The sequence below is a fragment of the Eucyclogobius newberryi genome, unplaced genomic scaffold, assembly GCF_026437365.1.
Source record: "Eucyclogobius newberryi isolate DKJ021-1_F unplaced genomic scaffold, fEucNew1.0.hap1 SCAF_8, whole genome shotgun sequence".
Classification (NCBI taxonomy): domain Eukaryota; kingdom Metazoa; phylum Chordata; class Actinopteri; order Gobiiformes; family Gobiidae; genus Eucyclogobius; species Eucyclogobius newberryi.
The window spans coordinates 29,017,941-29,036,659 of NW_027316500.1; the positions used below are offsets into that span (position 1 = coordinate 29,017,941).

The 18,719-nt window shown below is 42.1% G+C and overlaps 1 protein-coding gene across 1 annotated transcript in view; it reads right to left on the reverse strand.

Moving 5' to 3' along the window:
• Positions 1-18,719, reverse strand: part of cfap46 (cilia and flagella associated protein 46) — a 108,087-nt gene that overhangs the window by 72,892 nt on the left and 16,476 nt on the right. Inside the window, exons 12-21 of the mRNA XM_072436325.1 lie at positions 17,009-17,240; positions 16,371-16,482; positions 13,803-13,929; positions 12,500-12,672; positions 12,308-12,405; positions 10,538-10,638; positions 7,866-8,078; positions 5,644-5,830; positions 4,844-4,987; positions 3,619-3,729 (exon numbers count right to left, since the gene is read on the reverse strand). Of these exons, the coding sequence (XP_072292426.1) occupies positions 3,619-3,729; positions 4,844-4,987; positions 5,644-5,830; positions 7,866-8,078; positions 10,538-10,638; positions 12,308-12,405; positions 12,500-12,672; positions 13,803-13,929; positions 16,371-16,482; positions 17,009-17,240 (1,498 nt within the window). The remainder of the gene's footprint in view (positions 1-3,618; positions 3,730-4,843; positions 4,988-5,643; positions 5,831-7,865; positions 8,079-10,537; positions 10,639-12,307; positions 12,406-12,499; positions 12,673-13,802; positions 13,930-16,370; positions 16,483-17,008; positions 17,241-18,719) is intronic.

Sequence of the window (18,719 nt, forward strand, 5' to 3'; positions counted from 1 at the left end):
AAGGTTTATCTGTTTTTAATTCCCATATGAAGCCTGCGTAAGTTCACCTGGAAGACCTAACTTAAATCGGCGTCGGCCAACATGGAAGGACCCCTCTCCCCAGCGCCATCATCGCACTCAAGCGGCGTCCGCCTGTCCGTCTGAGAGAGTCAGATCCCTCACTTCACCACGGACTCTTCCAGGTTTCTATTTTTCCCAAAGAGGTTTTTTGTAGTTTTTCCTGGCCAAGAAGGAGGGTGAAAGGTCAGGGGACGTCTGCATCATGGCCCTCGCACCTGCTCACCATCCGCAATCATCGCTCTCAAGTCACTCCTCCTCTGCTCCCAATCAGCACCAGGCGGTCACATTTAAGCCCTCAGGCAGATGGCTCGGCCGCTCAAACCGTACTGCGACCCACCACCTCCCCAGCTCCTCCTCTGCATTCCCCTCATCCTCAACCTTCTCTTTACATCTACCACCAGCAGTCTCCAGGCTCCGGGGGGAAGGTATCTAATTCAATTTGATTATGGAGTGCCCATGATCGCTACGCCTTCCACCGGGGGCTGAGAGCAAAATAAACTTTGCAATAAAGTTTGCTAAAACATCTTTCCTGTTTTCTGTGTCTGAGTCTCCCCAGGGTGAACTTGTCTAATACTTAAAAAAAAAAAAAAAAAGTGACACTGGTTTTATTCTAGAGCAAAAGTCAAGATATCGTAAATGTGATCTACGTGTTCAAACTCAGATTATAATCACATTTATTACAATGCATTTAAAACAATCTGATGCGGGCTGTTGCCTATGACAGGTTTTTACGAGGTTCGAATTTTGACTTTATTTGGTGTATTTATGCCTGTTGTACATATATATTATATATATATATCATTAGTTTTACACCGATCGAGTAAGTATTTGTAGAGAAAACGTTGAAAAATCTGTAGAAAATGACAGGAAGTGACATCACACTAGGCCGACGCATTCCAGTCAAAGTTTATGCAGAATTTACACAAAATAAACGACTTTTTAGACGCTCTAAACATCAAATCAACAAAATAAAGTGTGTGTTAATTGTCAAATAAATAAATACATGTTTTTGCCCAGTGTTTGCTGGGTAATTACCTCTCATGATGTCACCAATTACAAACAGGAAGTGGATTTATAAACCTAAAAAAATGAGCTATTCTGGGATAAAATTTTTCTAACCAGACGTTCAACGAGTCGTCTGACCTGTAGGGGGCGCTTTAAGGAGGCACAAGTGAGAAACAAGTGTCTTTCACCATCATTTTAGTGCCACAAGCTTGAAGAAAGACATTTGTTTTGTGTCATATAAATCGTTAGGATAATGTTGTTGCTTTGGATACAATCGAATACTACGAAAGCAAAACTGAAGCGGCTCATTTGAGAGTCGAACAGGCATGTGCAGACGAGCATGTCCCATAATTATCCGTGCTCTTCATGCTATCGTGGGCCGCCTTTAAGTCCGCGCTAACGAGGCTTCAAAAACACGACAAACCGACGCGCTCCCGCTCCACCGTCCAATCACAGCAACTTCTCATCTTTCGCTCTCGGCCTGAAAACAAGAAGAAGTTGAGTTTTGTCTTCGTTTTAGATGTTTGTGCAGCGGCCGCTTCTCGCTCGGCTGTAAACGATCAGAGGGAGGAATGTACGGTTACGTGCAGCGGCATGTTGTCAGCAAAACTGCGGTAAGATTTCCGTTGCTGTTGTCAAAAATGTGCAGCAACGTGAGAAATGGCTGTACTTTAGAGCGTGCGGAAAGAGAATAAAGAGGAAACGGACTAAAACATTCAAACAATACACATGACGTGACGATATTTTAAATATGTTGCAGATTTAAACGAGAAATGATACAAAATACACACGATTTAAGACGATTTAAATACATTTTACAAGTGGAATATTTGAATTAGATCATTTTGTTCCAGGCAGATTTATGTAACTGTCGGTTGCTCGTGTTTTATAAATAACACTTTGAAAAACAGGAAAGGAAAACGTCTCATTTAATTAGAACCTGCCCTTCGGAGCATTATGGTTTATTAATTATGGTGTATTTCTTATGCAGTCTTATTTATCGGTGAGTAAGAGAACGACCTCTCATTTGATGTGTTCAGAAACTTGTTTTGAACCAATTTACTTTCTAGAAAAGCACACAGAAATGGGAATATGTTCTTTTTAGAAAGTTTGAGTTAATAATGCTATGCTAAAGTCTTGCAATGATTACCGTATTTTCCGGAGTGTAAGTCGCACCAGCCAAAAAATGCATAATAAAACATATATAAGTCGCACTGGAGTATAAGTCGCATTTTTTTAGGAATTGTATTTGATAAAATCCGAGACCAAGAAAAGACATTTCATCTTGAATGTAATTTCAAATAATAACAGATGAGAGAACATGGTGAATAGGTGTACGTATGCTAACGCTAACACCTTCAGCTATATGAGGCACAGACAGAACTGTGGTAAGTGTCTGGTATGTTAACGTAACATATGAACAGTTATTCAGATAACTATAGCATAAAGAACATGCTAACAAGTTTACCAAAGCATCAGTTTTACCCCAAATCACTAAATCCATTGAATTCTTCTTCCTCTGTGTCACTTCTAAACAACTCCACAAACTCCAGAGGTAGAGGAAGTGCAGATTCTTCTTCTGCGTCGCTTAGAGCAGAGCGCCCTCTTGTGGTTGTCAGTGTGAAAATGTCAAGGCTGTGGCTGCAGAGCCGCGGCGCGGTCAAATGGCCTCATGGCTACCCCTAACCCTAACCCTGACCCTAACCTTAACCCGGCGCGGTCTAAAACGGCGCGGTCAAATAGCGCAGCAGTTTCAGGAGCCGCGGCAAAAAATAACATGGCAGTTTCGGCCGCGCGCCGCGGCTCTGTAGATACTCCCAAATAACTAATAATATCACAAGTCGCTCTGAAGTATAAGTTGCACCCCGGACAAAACTATGAAAAAAAATGTGACTTATAGACCGGAAAATACTGTATATTTATGGTAAAATTGTCACAATTTGTCGATTTAATAATTTCAGCCCTGGTTTGTTTTGCCGTGATTTCAGAGGCTCATTTCTACCTCTACCTCATGACATGCTCCACTTTTCTTCATGTGTAAAATACTGACGTAGGCCACATTTTAAACAGCAGCAGGCTTGTCAAAATATCCATAAAATATCCATGATAGTAATCAATAAAAAAAACAAATAAAGCTAAAGATGAGTCCGGCTGTGTTTAAATCCAAGCTAAAGACTGTTTTGTTTAGCCGCGCCTCTGACTGAAATACTTTTACCTGATTTTTAACATTTTAAATACCATATTAATTTGCTTTTATGTTTTAATTTATTTATTTTGACATACACTGTTTTATATTTGTATAAACTGTATTGTGTTTTTATTTTCTAAATGCGTTTTAAAATTGTAAAGCACTTTGAATTGCGCTCCGTACAAATTGTGCCCTATAAACACATTTGATTGATTGATGCAGAAGGCGTGGCATTTTGACGACATTGCAACGCGTTTGTGAGTTCGGATTCGGACGTGCTTTCGGGCTCCCTTTGGCCGAAGCTGCAGCTGCTTTCACCATCTGGAGGAGGACAACAAACCCAGAGCAAACAACAGAGCACGTACTGTGGAGAGAGCGGGGAGAGGGAAGTCCATCTGTCCAGGGCTCCTACTGCACTCCAACATCTCCAGTCCCACCAGAACGCGCGTCATGGCCGACACCTCTGCATCTGGACTCTGGAAGAAACCAAAAACCATGTTGTTATTTGCAAATACTGCATTTTCGGTCGCACCTTATTTCATATCATATTTATACTTATATACTTATACTCCGGAGCGACTTATATGTGATATTATTTGTTATTTTCACACTTGCAACCACATTTCATACTCCAGTGCGACTTATATATGTTTTTTTCTTCTCTATTATGCATTTTTTTTTAACATCATACATGCACACATTAATAACACAAATGAACTTCACGACTCTCAAGTACCACCGGAGTAAACCTGCATTTGACCACCACACGCTCAGTACATGTTAGATATATTGCTATAAATGATCTGTGGCGGTGCCGAGCGATCGTGATTCGTGTCCCAAATGCGGTGGAGACGACCTCATGGATAATTCATGTCTTGGCAAAGTGTGGAGAAAGGCTTGATGAATGATTTATTGATTGCAATTTGAGATAAACGCCTGTGATATTTCCAAAGCATGACATGATACAGATCTGATGTGGATGAGGTTCAGAGCACTTGTCACAAATGAGATGAAGAAGCTTTAGAGACATTATGGGCATCAAAGGCTAAAACAGTGGTAAAAAAGTTGTTTATTCTTCACTGTAAACTGAACTGAACTAGATGCAAAACATTAAATTGTGGTACACTTTTGTAATCAGGCCTCTAGACAATAGCCCTCCAAAAATAACCCCCGCCGGAAAAAAATAATTGAATAGCTAACAATCTAAACCCTCGTAATTGGGGGACTAACAGTGAATCTCCAACAGAATGCAATTAAAACAAATACATTTATGAATGTAAGCCTACTTTGTCATTTGCAGAGTCTGAACCATTAGAAACACTCTTGTTACAGCTACGACATTAACCCACAAAACACACCGTTGTATTATTCATGAGTTTATGAGTTTATATAAACTCATGTTTAAATAAACTCATGTTTATAGTTTATAAGAAGAATAAATGTAGGTTGATCACATATTTACCAATTAAACATTTCGTTCAACAGTCAATTATTTATTTATTTTTTACTGGAAGGCCCCAGAACTGCCTGTACTTTATAAATAATGACAGAGGAAACAGAACAATTGAGCTGGTTCTCTGAGAGTGGCACCTCGTCTCCAGGCTCCAGGGCAGGAGAGATCTGCTGCTGTAACAGTCTCTTGGTCTGGACCCAGGTGGACACCACGAGGCCCCTCACTGCGATGGGGACATCAGAGACGCTGCTGCTGGACAACTTCAGGGCAAAGTCACACAGCTGAAAGAAGGAAAACATTTGACCCAGAATCATTTCTATTAGCATTTTTAATGTCAATATGTTTCCATGTTATGTAACGTTTTAATACTACAGTACATTTGCTCAAGTTTTAATATGTTGTGTCATATTTCAACTATTAATACTATAACTCCAATTAAAAATGGGTCCAGTCTCATACAGCTTGAGAGTTACATCACAGAAACAGTTCATTTGAATATCATTCAAAGGTGCTAAAGTAACCAAACTGATCATACAGCACCATGGACTGAGTGAACGGCTCTGATGTGTGTGCCAAGCAGCGCTTAATGTAATGTAATTAAATTAACATGTAATTAAAGATAACTGGAATATTCCAATGGGAATATTCCATCTAGAAGTGTAGTGTGTGTAAGCTCTCTAGTACTGCTGAATCAGGGTTAACCCCAAAGTTACTGCACTAACCCACTTGGTTAGTGGTGTGCGGAGGGGCCGATGGCACAGATCGCATCAGTCTGTCCCAGGGCAGTAGTGGCTATACAACCCACAAGTGTAGAATGAATAATGCAATGTAAAGTGTCTTTGAGTGTCCAAAAAACCACAATATGCTGTCAGTTCAATGCATTGTTGTTAAGTTAAGTCATCACCCAGACCTTTCAGCCTTGGCCCTCTCAGTGTACCTCCAGAGCCTTGCGGGCATCCTGCAGGGCGGCGGGGTCCAGTGCAGGCCCACTCACACTGGCAGCCCCTCTTCTGCCTCTGCCTTTGTCCACTGGCACTGGCGTCTCCACGGCTACAGCAGCAGGCAGCGGCTGGAGGAGGCCGCGAGCCACTGCATTACACAGCAACGCTAACAGAGCACGATCCCTGAGAGTCAGAGAAAGCATCAGAATGACAATACACAGCAACGCCAACAGAGCACGAACCCTGAGAGTCAGAGAAAGCATCAGACATGACAATACACAGCAACGCCAACAGAGCACGAACCCTGAGAGTCAGAGAAAGCATCAGACATGACAATACACAGCAACGCCAACAGAGCACGAACCCTGAGAGTCAGAGAAAGCATCAGACATGACAATACACAGCAACGCCAACAGAGCGCGAACCCTGAGAGTCAGAGAAAGCATCAGACTGACAATACACAGCAACGCCAACAGAGCGCGAACCCTGAGAGTCAGAGAAAGCATCAGACTGACAATACACAGCAACGCCAACAGAGCGCGAACCCTGAGAGTCAGAGAAAGCATCAGACTGACAATACACAGCAACGCCAACAGAGCACAATCCCTGAGAGTCAGAGAAAGCATCAGACTGACAATACACAGCAACGCCAACAGAGCACGATCCCTGAGAGTCAGAGAAAGCATCAGACTGACAATACACAGCAACGCCAACAGAGCACAATCCCTGAGAGTCAGAGAAAGCATCAGACTGACAATACACAGCAACGCCAACAGAGCACAATCCCTGAGAGTCAGAGAAAGCATCAGACTGACAATACACAGCAACGCCAACAGAGCACGATCCCTGAGAGTCAGAGAAAGCATCAGACTGACAATACACAGCAACGCCAATAGAGCACGATCCCTGAGAGTCAGAGAAAGCATCAGACTGACAATACACAGCAACGCCAACAGAGCACGAACCCTGAGAGTCAGAGAAAGCATCAGACGTGAGAAGTAAAAATAAACAGCAGCGTCTGAGCTACGAGAACTAAAACTGTTATTTTTACAACTTTCTTCAAGGAAATGTGTGTTTTCAGAAAGTCAGCGGGTTACATAATGAACATAATTACAGCTCGAGGACATTTTGGGATGCGGAGAAACAGAGGTTAAACTACTTTATTCTCAACAAATGTGCCACAGAAAACATGCGGCTTCGACAGACTCGGAAATGACTCTTATAGCGTTTACATGGAGTGTAGCTGACGCTGAATGGAAGTAATTTGCGAGTTTCACCTGGAGGGATAGAATATCTTTACGCAGAGGTTGGGGGTCGGGTAAATGATTGGCAGGCAAAGGAACTCCATTCAAAAAGTCATCAAAAAATGTGCAGTCATCAGCGCAAAAAAGCAGAACGAAAATGTATGAATGGCGTATTATTCGAGTTTTCTACATGGTTCTCATTGAAGCTGCATTTGCAATTCACTGCATGAAGTTAAAGGCGTTTCTGGCACTAGAAGAAACAAAAGTCGAGGCCCTTTAACTATTTGACGGATTACAATGGCTCACGCCTCAGTGGGAGATAGTGAGGGTTCTATGGGGGCCGTTCTCCCAAAATTACTATAAGACCTCTGATCATTACAGTCCGGTCCATTAGAGGAGTCTAAAACAGCTGAGGAATAAAATGTAATTACAAATTAGACTTTTTGCTTGTTTTATTCTCTTAAATATGGTATTTAGAAGTATTTTGTTAGATGTACCCTTTATTTGTCCCACAATGGAGAAATTCCACTGCTGCAACACAGATTAGGTACAGAAGTATAATAATAAAAACAGATGACTTATTAAAAAAAAAAAAACTTATAAAAAACTCTTAATAACAAATAACACAGCTCAAATGAATGTACAAAAGTATTTACAAAAATGACAATAAACAGAGCAAAAACAAATACAAAACGATTGGAAAAGAGGAAGAGCATCGCACTCTCACTAGCGCCGGAAGTAAAACAGAAGAGAAGGCAATAACTGACATATTTTGACATATTTACTCCAAAAATGAAAGGCCTGCCTGTGCTACAATATCATCCTCAGTATAAACACTGCTGGGCTGTACTGTATATATTAAGACCATCCATCAATACACCTTTAAATTGATATTGTGCGGCTAAAGCACTGGGGAAATCCATTAAACACGTCGGCGATATGACCATACTGTTTGGATTTGAATAGAACCCTACCCAGTGTACTGCATCTTCTGCATGAGGTCCACCACGGGCCTGAAGGTGGGCAGGAGGAGCTGGTAACGCCTCTGCGAGAGCGAGCGCTGGTTGTAATTCCACAGGTAAACGGCGGCGTTGGCGACGACCCACGACTCAGAGATCTCCGCCCCGAGCTCGGCGGCGCGCACGAAGCTGAAGGAGGCGTGGGCCGACAGAGAAATGATCCAATCTCTGCAAAAAAAGAGCAGCCGAGTGGAGCGGGAAAACAAGAGTTAGAGATGGCAAAGGACACTGAACAAAGTCTGCAATATCTACAATAATGGCACGTAACTCTACAACAAACACTGCTAGCCCTGAACATGTGCAATACTGAATTAACCATGTGCAATACCTGTAACTAAGAGTGTTCTATTTTGTTTTTATTCGGTTTACTTACCTGCTAATAGTATTACCTAGTCTTGTGCAAACTATTTTTACTTGATTTTATTTTTATTTTATTCAATTATCATTATTTTATTATTATTATCTTATATTTGTATTTATCTATTTTATTTTATTTTATTTCCCCCCCTTCATTCCCTATTAAGATAGGTGAGGAGTTTTTGTTAATAAGAGTTTTTTGTTTTTGTTCATAAGAGTTCTATTGAGAGTGTTTTTGAAACTTCCTATAATCTGTCCTTTCCTCCTGTTCTACTGCGTTGTAACAGCGAAATTTCCCCTTGTGTGGATATTAAAGGATTATCTTATCTTATCTTATTATTTGTATTTTTATTGGCATTTAAACATGGTACTGATCTTATATTTTAGAACTTAAAATGATGCCTGTCTATAGAAAACACGTTCATCTTCTTATTATTAGTGAAGAATAAAAGAAAATACAGAAAATCACAGAACGAGCCAATGATTTATAAACTTATTAACAGCATTTCAGGACATTTCTGGATTTCTTGCAATAAATTGTCACAAATCTTGTCACAAACTTGTCACAAATCTGGAAAATTCGAAAGCAAGTGTTTTGCGAGCTCTGAGAAGGCAGTGAAGACAACCTCTTAAAACAAGATTGATGAAACAATTATGAATGAACCAACCAAAATACAACTCCAGGTACGTTTTGGATGAGAGAACGGTGTCACAACGTGGTTAAAACCTTATAAAAGTACGTTACATGAAACAATTTGAATATCATGAATTTAAATCACACTGCATGAATATTGAGTCGACTAGGGTAAGATTTATTTACTCTATAACTATATCAAACATTCTCTTACACATGAAATATCATTGTTAAAACTCGCTAAGTACGTTTTTTACATCTAAACTCAAATCAATATTCATATTCTCGAGCTCTTGTAGCTATTTTGTATTGTATTTTGGAAACTAACAGCGGTGCTAATGTGCTACGCTTCCCCCAAACGCACGCCGAAGCGGGAGACGGAGCTGGAACCCCTCAAGACGCAGTGAAGGTTATTCGTAATGAGGCGTTCACCGCACATTTGTCTGAGCACCTGGATGCACAGCGGTAGCTTTCACGTACAATAATGTCACCGCTTGCTGGAACTACTTTATTGTACTTGGAAACAGCGGGCGGCGGAGCAGAAGTCACGGTTTTGAAAAGGTCGTGTCGAGTTTGTGTACATCGCTCACAAAGAAACGGTAAAGATCCCTTTCCTGAAGTCAAACTCAGTTACAGTTCAAGTCATTTGAAAGCTTATTTATAGCCATTTACACTCGAGCAAATGTGTGGCTGCGTTTATGCACGATATATAACCATGAATATCAATAAACGGAGATATTCTCCTGTCTAATGTGTAATTTAATATGTACTTTACTATAACGGAGGCAAGTAACAAGTAGCTCGAGGCCTGAGAAATTTATGCCAGACTAAAAACAAGGATCCAGAATATGATTTGCCGAGACAGCCCCTGCAGGGAGAAGCCCAAATAAATTTGCTGTAATCCAATCCGAACCGCGTCTAGCATCGAGCTCGTCCTGCCATTCCAACAGCCGAAAACCCAACCAAATCAGTGAAGCATTAAAATATACTGTATTTTCCGGACTATAAGTCGCACAAGCCAAAAAATGCATAGTAAAAGTAAAAAAACATATATAAGTTGCACTGGAGTATAAGTTGCAACGTTTTGGGGAAATTTATTTGATAAAATCCAAGACCAAGAACAGACATCTAATCTTGAAATGCAGTTTAAAATAATAACAGATGAGAGAACATGGTGAATAGGTGTACGTATGCTAACGCTAACACCTTCAGCTACATGAGGCACAGACAGAACTGTGGTAAGTGTCTGGTATGTTAACGTAACATATGAACAGTTATTCAGATAACTATAGCATAAAGAACATGCTAACAAGTTTACCAAAGCATCAGTTTTACCCCAAATCACTAAATCCATTGAATTCTTCTTCCTCTGTGTCACTTCTAAACAACTCCACAAACTCCAGAGGTAGAGGAAGTGCAGATTCTTCTTCTGCGTCGCTTAGAGCCTAGAGCGCCCTCTTGTGGTTGTCAGTGTGGAAATAATCAACATGTGGAACGCGGACGGTTGTCAGTGTGAAAATAACAAATAATATCACGTATAAGTCGCTCTGGAGTATAAGTCGCACCCCGGCCTAAAACTATGTAAAAAGGTGCAACTTATAGTCCGGAAAATACGGTAAAAGTATTCAGTTTGTACCTGTAAACGGTCCAATCGGCGTCATCCTGGGACACGCCTTGAGGGGGCGCCGGCTGGCCATTGAGCTGCAGCCCTTCTGTGTGGAGTTTCTGAACAACAGCCTAAACAAGACGTAAAAAAAACATGGGAAATTCAAATTCAAAGCGACGTAAACAGCGACCGTTTTGACAACTCTGCGATACGAGCGGGAAAGAGGAGCTCCCGCTGTGTCCCGTGTCAGCGTCTCCAGAGCCGTTTAACGCGCCCAGTTTTGGCTGATCAAAGAAAAGGAAAACATCTGGTGATGACTTTATTTCAGAGGTTGGGAAATGCACCCAAGACAAAAAACTGGAGTCTGTCTTATTACGCCAGAAGTTCTAATGATTTTCTTAAGAAACATCAACGGTTTTGAAGAAGAAAGAATGGGTGGAAGAGGCGAGAAGCTGGGTGAAAGTCCGTGCTGTGGATTGTTGCCTTTATTTCCTTCAAAGTGCGCTCGAGTTGGCGCTGGATCTCTTTGGACTTTGGGAGTTGGAGCCTGGGGCCAAGCGGGAGTGGGATTACACGATAAGACGAGCTCCAGAAAGGCCTCACATCTCAGCACATTTTAGAGACAGAGATGTACGTTTGATGAAGTTTACAGTTACATCTTTATCAATATGTACATTAAAAGGAATATTTACTCGTTGTGGTATTAGTTGCACTTTAGGCTCCTTTTATTAAAATAATGAATGGCTCATGCTAGAGGTTTTGTAGATAAAGTCAGAGGCCAGCCAGACTGAGTAAAAATACACAAAATACTGCGATATCGCATCGTCGAAATGCGTCATCACGTGTCAAGTTAGTTCCTTTTCAAGGCATTTAAAAAAGAAAACGTAGCTATCTACAATTCTGCCTCTCCAAATGTCGTAGTGTGAAAAGCATATCATAATAATATTGTACTGAGAGATTTGGCTATGGTTACATTAGTAATACAGAGGAGGGAGAGTGAATATATGTGTCAAATGAAGCATAAGGCCAAGAGGAAGACCCAGGCTTTTAGATAGAGACCCGTCTTCCCGTATTTTGGACGGGTTATTTTAAAATGTGGACGGGCATTTTTGAGTGCAGGGACGGCCATTTTATTAATAAATCTTAGAAAAAAAGGGAATATCATCATTAAATCGGGCCGGGAAGCGTTTGACAATAGTCCACCATTACAGTTTACTGTTTACAAGTGAAAATGTGCATGCTGCGCGCTGATTGGTCGACACAATTTGTGTGCTTGGCTCTGATTGGCTGCCGAAGTGACTAGTTTTTTCGCCCAGTCGGTCCCCGTACCCCCGGACAAAATGATTTGGACGCGGTGTTTTCAAATCCTATCCAAAAGCCTGGTCTTCCCAAAGCAGAATGTGAGAAGTGAAAGAAGCGGATGCAGAAAATCATGGCCACATTTTAGTATTCAGCATGAAAACAACACACAAAAACACAACAACACACATTCATACAACTTGTTGACTGCGCGGTGCATTTTCAAGGACAAAACCGCTGGACTTTGGAGCATTTCCAGCTCATAGCGGCAGATGCTGGTGTTTTTCTAACATTGTAAGAGAAGACCTGATTGGATTATACGACTATGGGACGTCGGCAGAGGACCGTGGCGTCTCGGGGCCCTTTCATGTCCCGCTGTGAGACTGACAATCCGTATCAGCATCAAAAACGAGCATCCATACAAGGCTTTCAGAACTAAAACGTACTGTAATTCTACTGCCAACTCTTTTCTAACGTAAATGGCATGAGAGTAATAGATACCTCGGCATTGATGAAATGGATTTGAGCTAAAAGGAGGAGCGATTCTCTGTCGCATTCTTCAGTACTTTCAACCGGACTTCCTCTTTTTGAAGCACAGTCTGTGGTGATGACAAAGAATACAGATCAGGTTATTGCAGTCACGCACACATACACTGTCTGTCTGATTTAACACTGTAGCGTGTACTTTCGTACCCTCTGCCTCGGGATGCTTCGTCTTCTCGCTGTCTTCCTTGGACGGCTTCCTTCCTTTCCTTCCTTCCTTCCCCCCGTCGTCGTAAAGCAGGCAGAACCGGCACGCCGCTCGGCACACGTCCCACTCTTCCCGTTTCCTCGACGCCTTGGCCAGAGCCGCCCACAGCCGCAGCCTGCGCCAATCACCCAACCAGAAGGAAAACGTAAGCTGAAGATGGACTGGGCTCGATGTGGAGGTAAGGGCAAAGGTCAAGCTACACCATTTGACTATCTATTGTGCATGGTTTGGGTTTGGTGGGGGAAACTGGAGCGGCTGGAGGAAACCCACCAGCGACCTTGCTCTGTAACCGTGACATGCGTTTGTTTTGGAGGCATAAATAACAACTTTATGCCTCTACTTGTTTGCATGATTTGGTTGCCTGACCCGCCAGCCCCGCCCACATTCTGTTCAAATGCGTCTTGGTCTGGAATCGGACCATTGGGGGGCGTCAAAAAAACTTTCCAGCAATTACCTGTCCAACCACCGCCGCTAATTTGTGTAACGTGTCTCTCAAATGCGGAAGACTTTGTGTCACGTGTCTCTCAAATGCGGAAGACTTTGTGTCACGTGTCTCTCAAATGCGGAGGACTTTGTGTCACGTGTCTCTCAAATGCAGAAGACATCTTTCAAATATTTTCGGAACATTCAGAACAAAATATATAACTTTATTTACCTCAGATTTACAGAGTTTAGTGCGTCGCTTGTTGACTCAGCAGAAGTCGGCAACGTTTCTCAGTCTGTGCTATTTTTATTCTTTCCTCGTCATCCACCATGTTTGTTTAGACACGAACAGACAATGCGTTTGTCTGATTGGTTAATCCGCCTGTCAATCACTCCCTTTGGAAATTGGCGCGACTGGGTTGGACCCCAGACCCTCAGGTTTTGTAAAGTAGTCTGTCAAAACGTGTTGGGAAAGGCTGGTCAGGCAAGTGATTTGACTTATTCTCACAACTTCTCACCATTAAAGCCACAGTTTATCTCGTAATGTGACTTGTCAAAATAATGGAGAGTAAATGAGGGATTTTAATAGAGCATTTAGGACTCTCGACACTTCTAATACAACCTCGACTGCACAATAGGGAACAATAAAATAAGCAGCGAGCCACACAAAGTAAAACATGTTTGACAAACTGTGGTTAAGGGAATCCAGGAGCCTGAAAGTCATTCTAGAGAGGCTTTTGTGATGGAGGGGAGAGCGAAGGGAACACGTCCTGAGATAGAAGATGCTACATACAAGTTATAATAAGTGAGATCTGCCTTCACCTTTCTGTGGGGTCAGAGTCGTCTTGGCGATCGAGGTGTTTGTTGATTGTTTGGACAGAACTGGAGTGATGCTGAGCCTTAACACAGAGCTCTGCCACGCGTCCAGAACCAACTGTCCCAGAGGCAACTAGATTAGAACAAGAGATGTATATTAAAAGGGATTACATAAGAGAAGTACACATCAAGTATAACAAGGTTCAGCGTTGAAATAACATTTGGCATAATCCTGTATTTGATTAAAAATATAGGGCTTATGTAGGATTGTGTGGTTTATTAGACAGGAAAGTGTAGCATGAAATGAGGATGAGAGCGGGAAAAACACCCTATGAATTAAAATAAGCTTTTGGTATAGACATTTACACGTAGGACAAATATTGTTTGAACTTTTACTAATAAAATGTAGAAAATAAAGTGTGAAATTAACTTGTATAATGTCGTCTTCGGTGGACCCAAAGAAGGACAGTTACTGCTGATGGGCATCGTCCCACCTCATCTCGGCTCCTCACTAAAAGTACTAATGATTTGCTTTAATTAATTCTCATATTATGACTTAAGTGCTTTGCTCTGGGGAAATGCTCGAGGCTCATACACAAAAACACAACCTCTGGGGGCTTCTGGAGGCAGCCGCTCTGTGCTGGGCCGGACGTGGCAGGTTCGTCCCTGGGTCATTAGGGCCGCTGAATGCTGATGTGGAGCCGCCGAGCCGGAATGAGGTTAAGATCAAAGACTGTCGGCCCCTTCTGCTCCACATCCGAGTGCCCGCTGCCAGCCGCGGCACAGCGGGCGTGGCCATTTCCCCAGAGAAATCACACCATGTAGTTCATAACACATTAAGCTACAGCCGCTAAAAAAGGTCCCTCTCTGCAGATATGAGGGGCTGAATATTTGCACGGCACTCTGCATCACGACAGTCAATTTAACTTTAGTCGTGATTTACTAAGACGGAAACTCATTACACAATTAAGTACAGCTCGCAGCTCTCTCAAGGCTAAAGGCTATTGTTTCATTACAGACATGAAAAGTACTACGGTAGAACAGTCAAGCACCTGCAGCAGGAAATATAAGTCAACAGCAATTTAATACATTTTATACGTGTGGAAATTGCGCAAATAATGAACGTCTGACGTCATTTTGTTTGAATGTACGTAGTAATTTCAAAGACAATCAACAGTTTTTAGCAATAATTAAAAACGGTGAGTCAGCATATGACTGGACACATATACCGTATTTTCCGGACTATAAGTCATATATTTTGTCATAGTTTTGGCCCGGGGTGCGACTTATACTCCAGAGCAACTTATTTATTAATTAGGCCCGAGCGCCACAAGCTGGCGAGAGGCCTATTAGTCCCGTAAGGCCGTGCAAAGCACGGCTGCGAAAGTGCGCACATAGTGCGCACGAAATCGAGCGCGAAGCGCTCACCCACTTCCAAACACTCACTAACGCACTCCTTCACTCACGCACGCCCCGTGCATACTAATTAGTAGTGGGAAAATGGAACATTACCGTTGTAAACGGGCGAAGCCCGTGCAAAAGTGCGCACTAAACAAGCACTTTATATTGGGATGACAACCGCGAAGCGGTCGTCATCCCAATATAGCCGCAAACTGTAGCTTAAATTTCAGAAATCTCCCAAATTTAACATTTCTGCCGTTTGCGCCGATAAAGTCCGAATTGCGTCAAATTAGAATCAGTTGTTAAACTCTTTGCCCTAAACCTGCTTGAAGTGAAATAAATTAATTTGGCGCCACAGCGCCCCCTACAGATTTTATATGGAGGTTAAATGTTTAGTTTTGCGAAATTATATGAAATTTGACACAAAACTCAATTTTGGCATACCCATCAAAAAAGTCAATGAGAGCCATGTCATAATTGTTATGGCGTTGCCGTAGCGATGACCAAAACCTCCCATGTTATCCAATGGGGAAATCGCCAGAACATGTTTACACTTTAGACTTTCACAAACTCCTCTTAGGGCGTCGGCCCTATTAACCTGAAATTTGGTGAGACTCATCTTCAGGTGTGGACCATCAAAAGTTATCCACATTTTTATTCAAAGAGTCACGGTGTCTGTGCGGCAAAGCCGCACATTTTGCCAAGAATTCTAAATATAATTGCTTTTTGATGGTAAAACAAAGGGGAGAAGATGTGACAGCGTCACAGATTCAGCAGTAGGCGTAATAAAAGGACAATTGGGGCGCGTTAGCGCCCCCTCCTCTTGCGGCGTGGCGGCGGCGGCGTGGCGAGGGCCGATCATTGCCGCTTGCGGCTATATTTATTGTTATTTTCACACTGGCAACCACAAGAGGGCGCTCTAGGCTCTAAGCGACGCAGAAGAAGAATCTGCTCTTCCTCTTCCTCTGGAGTTTGTGGAGTTGTTTAGAAGTGACACAGAGGAAGAAGAATTCAATGGATTTAGTGATTTAGTGAAACATTTCCCCCAAAAATGCGACTTATAGTCCGGAAAATACAGTAAGTAAAAAAATCTGAGAAACCAACTTAGTGATGACATGAAACAGACTTGGATGACACTTGCATGGAAATATGTTAATAAAAAAGTAGACAAACCTTTGGACGGGTCGTCTGCGTCCAAAACCACTTGGAAATCATCAGGAGCCAGAAGAAGACCCACAGCGGCCAGCACAGGACGACTGTCTGAGTCACGTGGCATTTCCTTGACCTGGACAACACAGGTCATGACCTTTTCCACTTGCACATAAGAGATGCACATGCAATGTTTGTTTTCAGACTATAAAATGTGTTTCTGATGGTTTAAATGAACCATATCCACAAACATTGAAAAAGAACTGAGTTAAATATGCCATAACGATATAATACCAAGCATTGTATGGATTTTATTTGCATTTGTTGATGTTGTTTGTTTAGCTTTCACTCATGTTTGTTTGGCGAAATAGTGATTAGAAACTGCAGCATATTTACCTACAAAGTAACTCCATTAAATAGCATAAGATTACAGAATGGTGTGATGTCATCTGACTCAAACACAGCTTTTACCGTAATAAATTTGTCAAATAAACAGCATATACAGCGTATACAGTCTCACTTTAGCTTTAAGTTATGTGGCACACAAAGAAAACTGTGCGCGTCAGTTCTTTTGTCCCCTGTGAGACATTTGCAGTGGTGCTTTACGGGCGAGTTTAACCGGGATTATACACGGTATCGACTGTGACAGAAAAGGCCTGAACCTGCTGCATGAGCGCGGCGGCTTCATCCTCGGTCCGGCGCGGCAGGGAGCGGCGGGGGGCCCGGAGCCGGAGGAGGCGAGAGGCTGCGGCCGACGCCCGTCCCCCGTGCGTCCCGTCGGCGTCCAGCTGCTGAGCTTTACGGAGGTGAGTCAGAGCGGCCTCCGGGCGGCCCTCGTCCTCCTCGATCAGCGCCAGCTCCGAGTGGACCTGACGACGCGTCTCCAGGAGCAGGCTGTGACACAGAGAGCGCCACGTAGTGTCTCACAAACGTACAGGCGACTCTGTAAATGCAAACTCGAGACGTGTTTAAGAATTTTGAGGAGCAGGACAAGGAGCCAAAAGCGATGACATCCGTTACTTTGCAGGAGTAACGTATTTTACGGACTATAAGTAGCACCGGAGTATAAGTCGCAGCAGCCAAAAAAATCATTATAGAGAAGAAAAAAACATATATAGGTCACTTTTTTTTTTTCAAATTTAAAATAATAAATTAACGTATGCTAACGCTAACACCTTCAGCTACATGACGCACGGACAACAAACTGTGGTGTCTGGTATGTTAACGTAACATATGAACAGTTATTCAGATAACTATAGCATAAAGAACATGCTAACAAGTTTAGCAAAGCATCAGTTTTACCCCAAATCACTAAATCCATTGAATTCTTCTTCATGTGTCACTTCTAAATAACTCCACAAACTCCAGAGGTAGAAGAAGTGCAGATTCTTCTTCTGCATCGCTTAGAGCCTACAGCGCCCTCTTGTGGTTGCCAGTGTGGAAATAATAAACATGTGAAATGCGCTAACCAGAGTGAAAATAACGAATAATATCACATATAAGTCGCTCTGGAGTATAAGTCGCACCCCAGCCAAAGCTATGAAAAAAGGTGCGAGTTATAGTCCGGAAAACACAGTATTTCTTAATTGGAAAGGTAAGAAAAAACCTCCAGTGGAACCTGTTGACGTCTTTCAACTATGAACAAGCAACACAACAACACAAATCTCATGATAATAAGACACGGGGCCGCTTTTTGTGCTATATAAAAAACAGATTACTCCCCTTAACGTTTGAACAGGTGAAAAACTACAATAGAATAACAAAAATAATATTCATCTCTTTTTAAATCGCACTGGCAGAATTAGAATTGCGTTTCGAGAGGCAGATTGTGTTTTCGTTCCCCTGGAAATCAATTAATTTGTGTAATTTCCAAAAGGCCGTCTTACCGTGTTAGGAAACCAAAAACAAAGACAGTTTCATCTTGTTACGACCCGTTTACAGCTCTGAGGCTTTTGTTTTGTTTGCACTGCCATTTTATGAATGAAATGTCCTCGTCATAATCAACGTTTGTGTGCTTCGGGGATGGTGACGCATTTAGAAGTTGTTGATGTGACCTTAATATATGTTGTTTTGCGCATCGCCGCATATTTACACTATGACAGGTTAATAAAAGCACAACACGCATCTTTTTTTATGTGAGTCTTATAGTATTCGTTCAATTTGCAGACACAGAGATCTTGCAAAAAGTCCTGACCCTGAAAGTGTGAAATAATGTGTTTTTAACCACAGCCTTAGGAAAACGGATGACATTTACCGTATTTTCCGGACTATAAGTCGCAAACTTATATGTGATATTATATGTTATTTTCACACTTATTTCAACCTTATTTCATACTGCGACTTATATATGTTTTTTTCTTCTCTATTATGCAT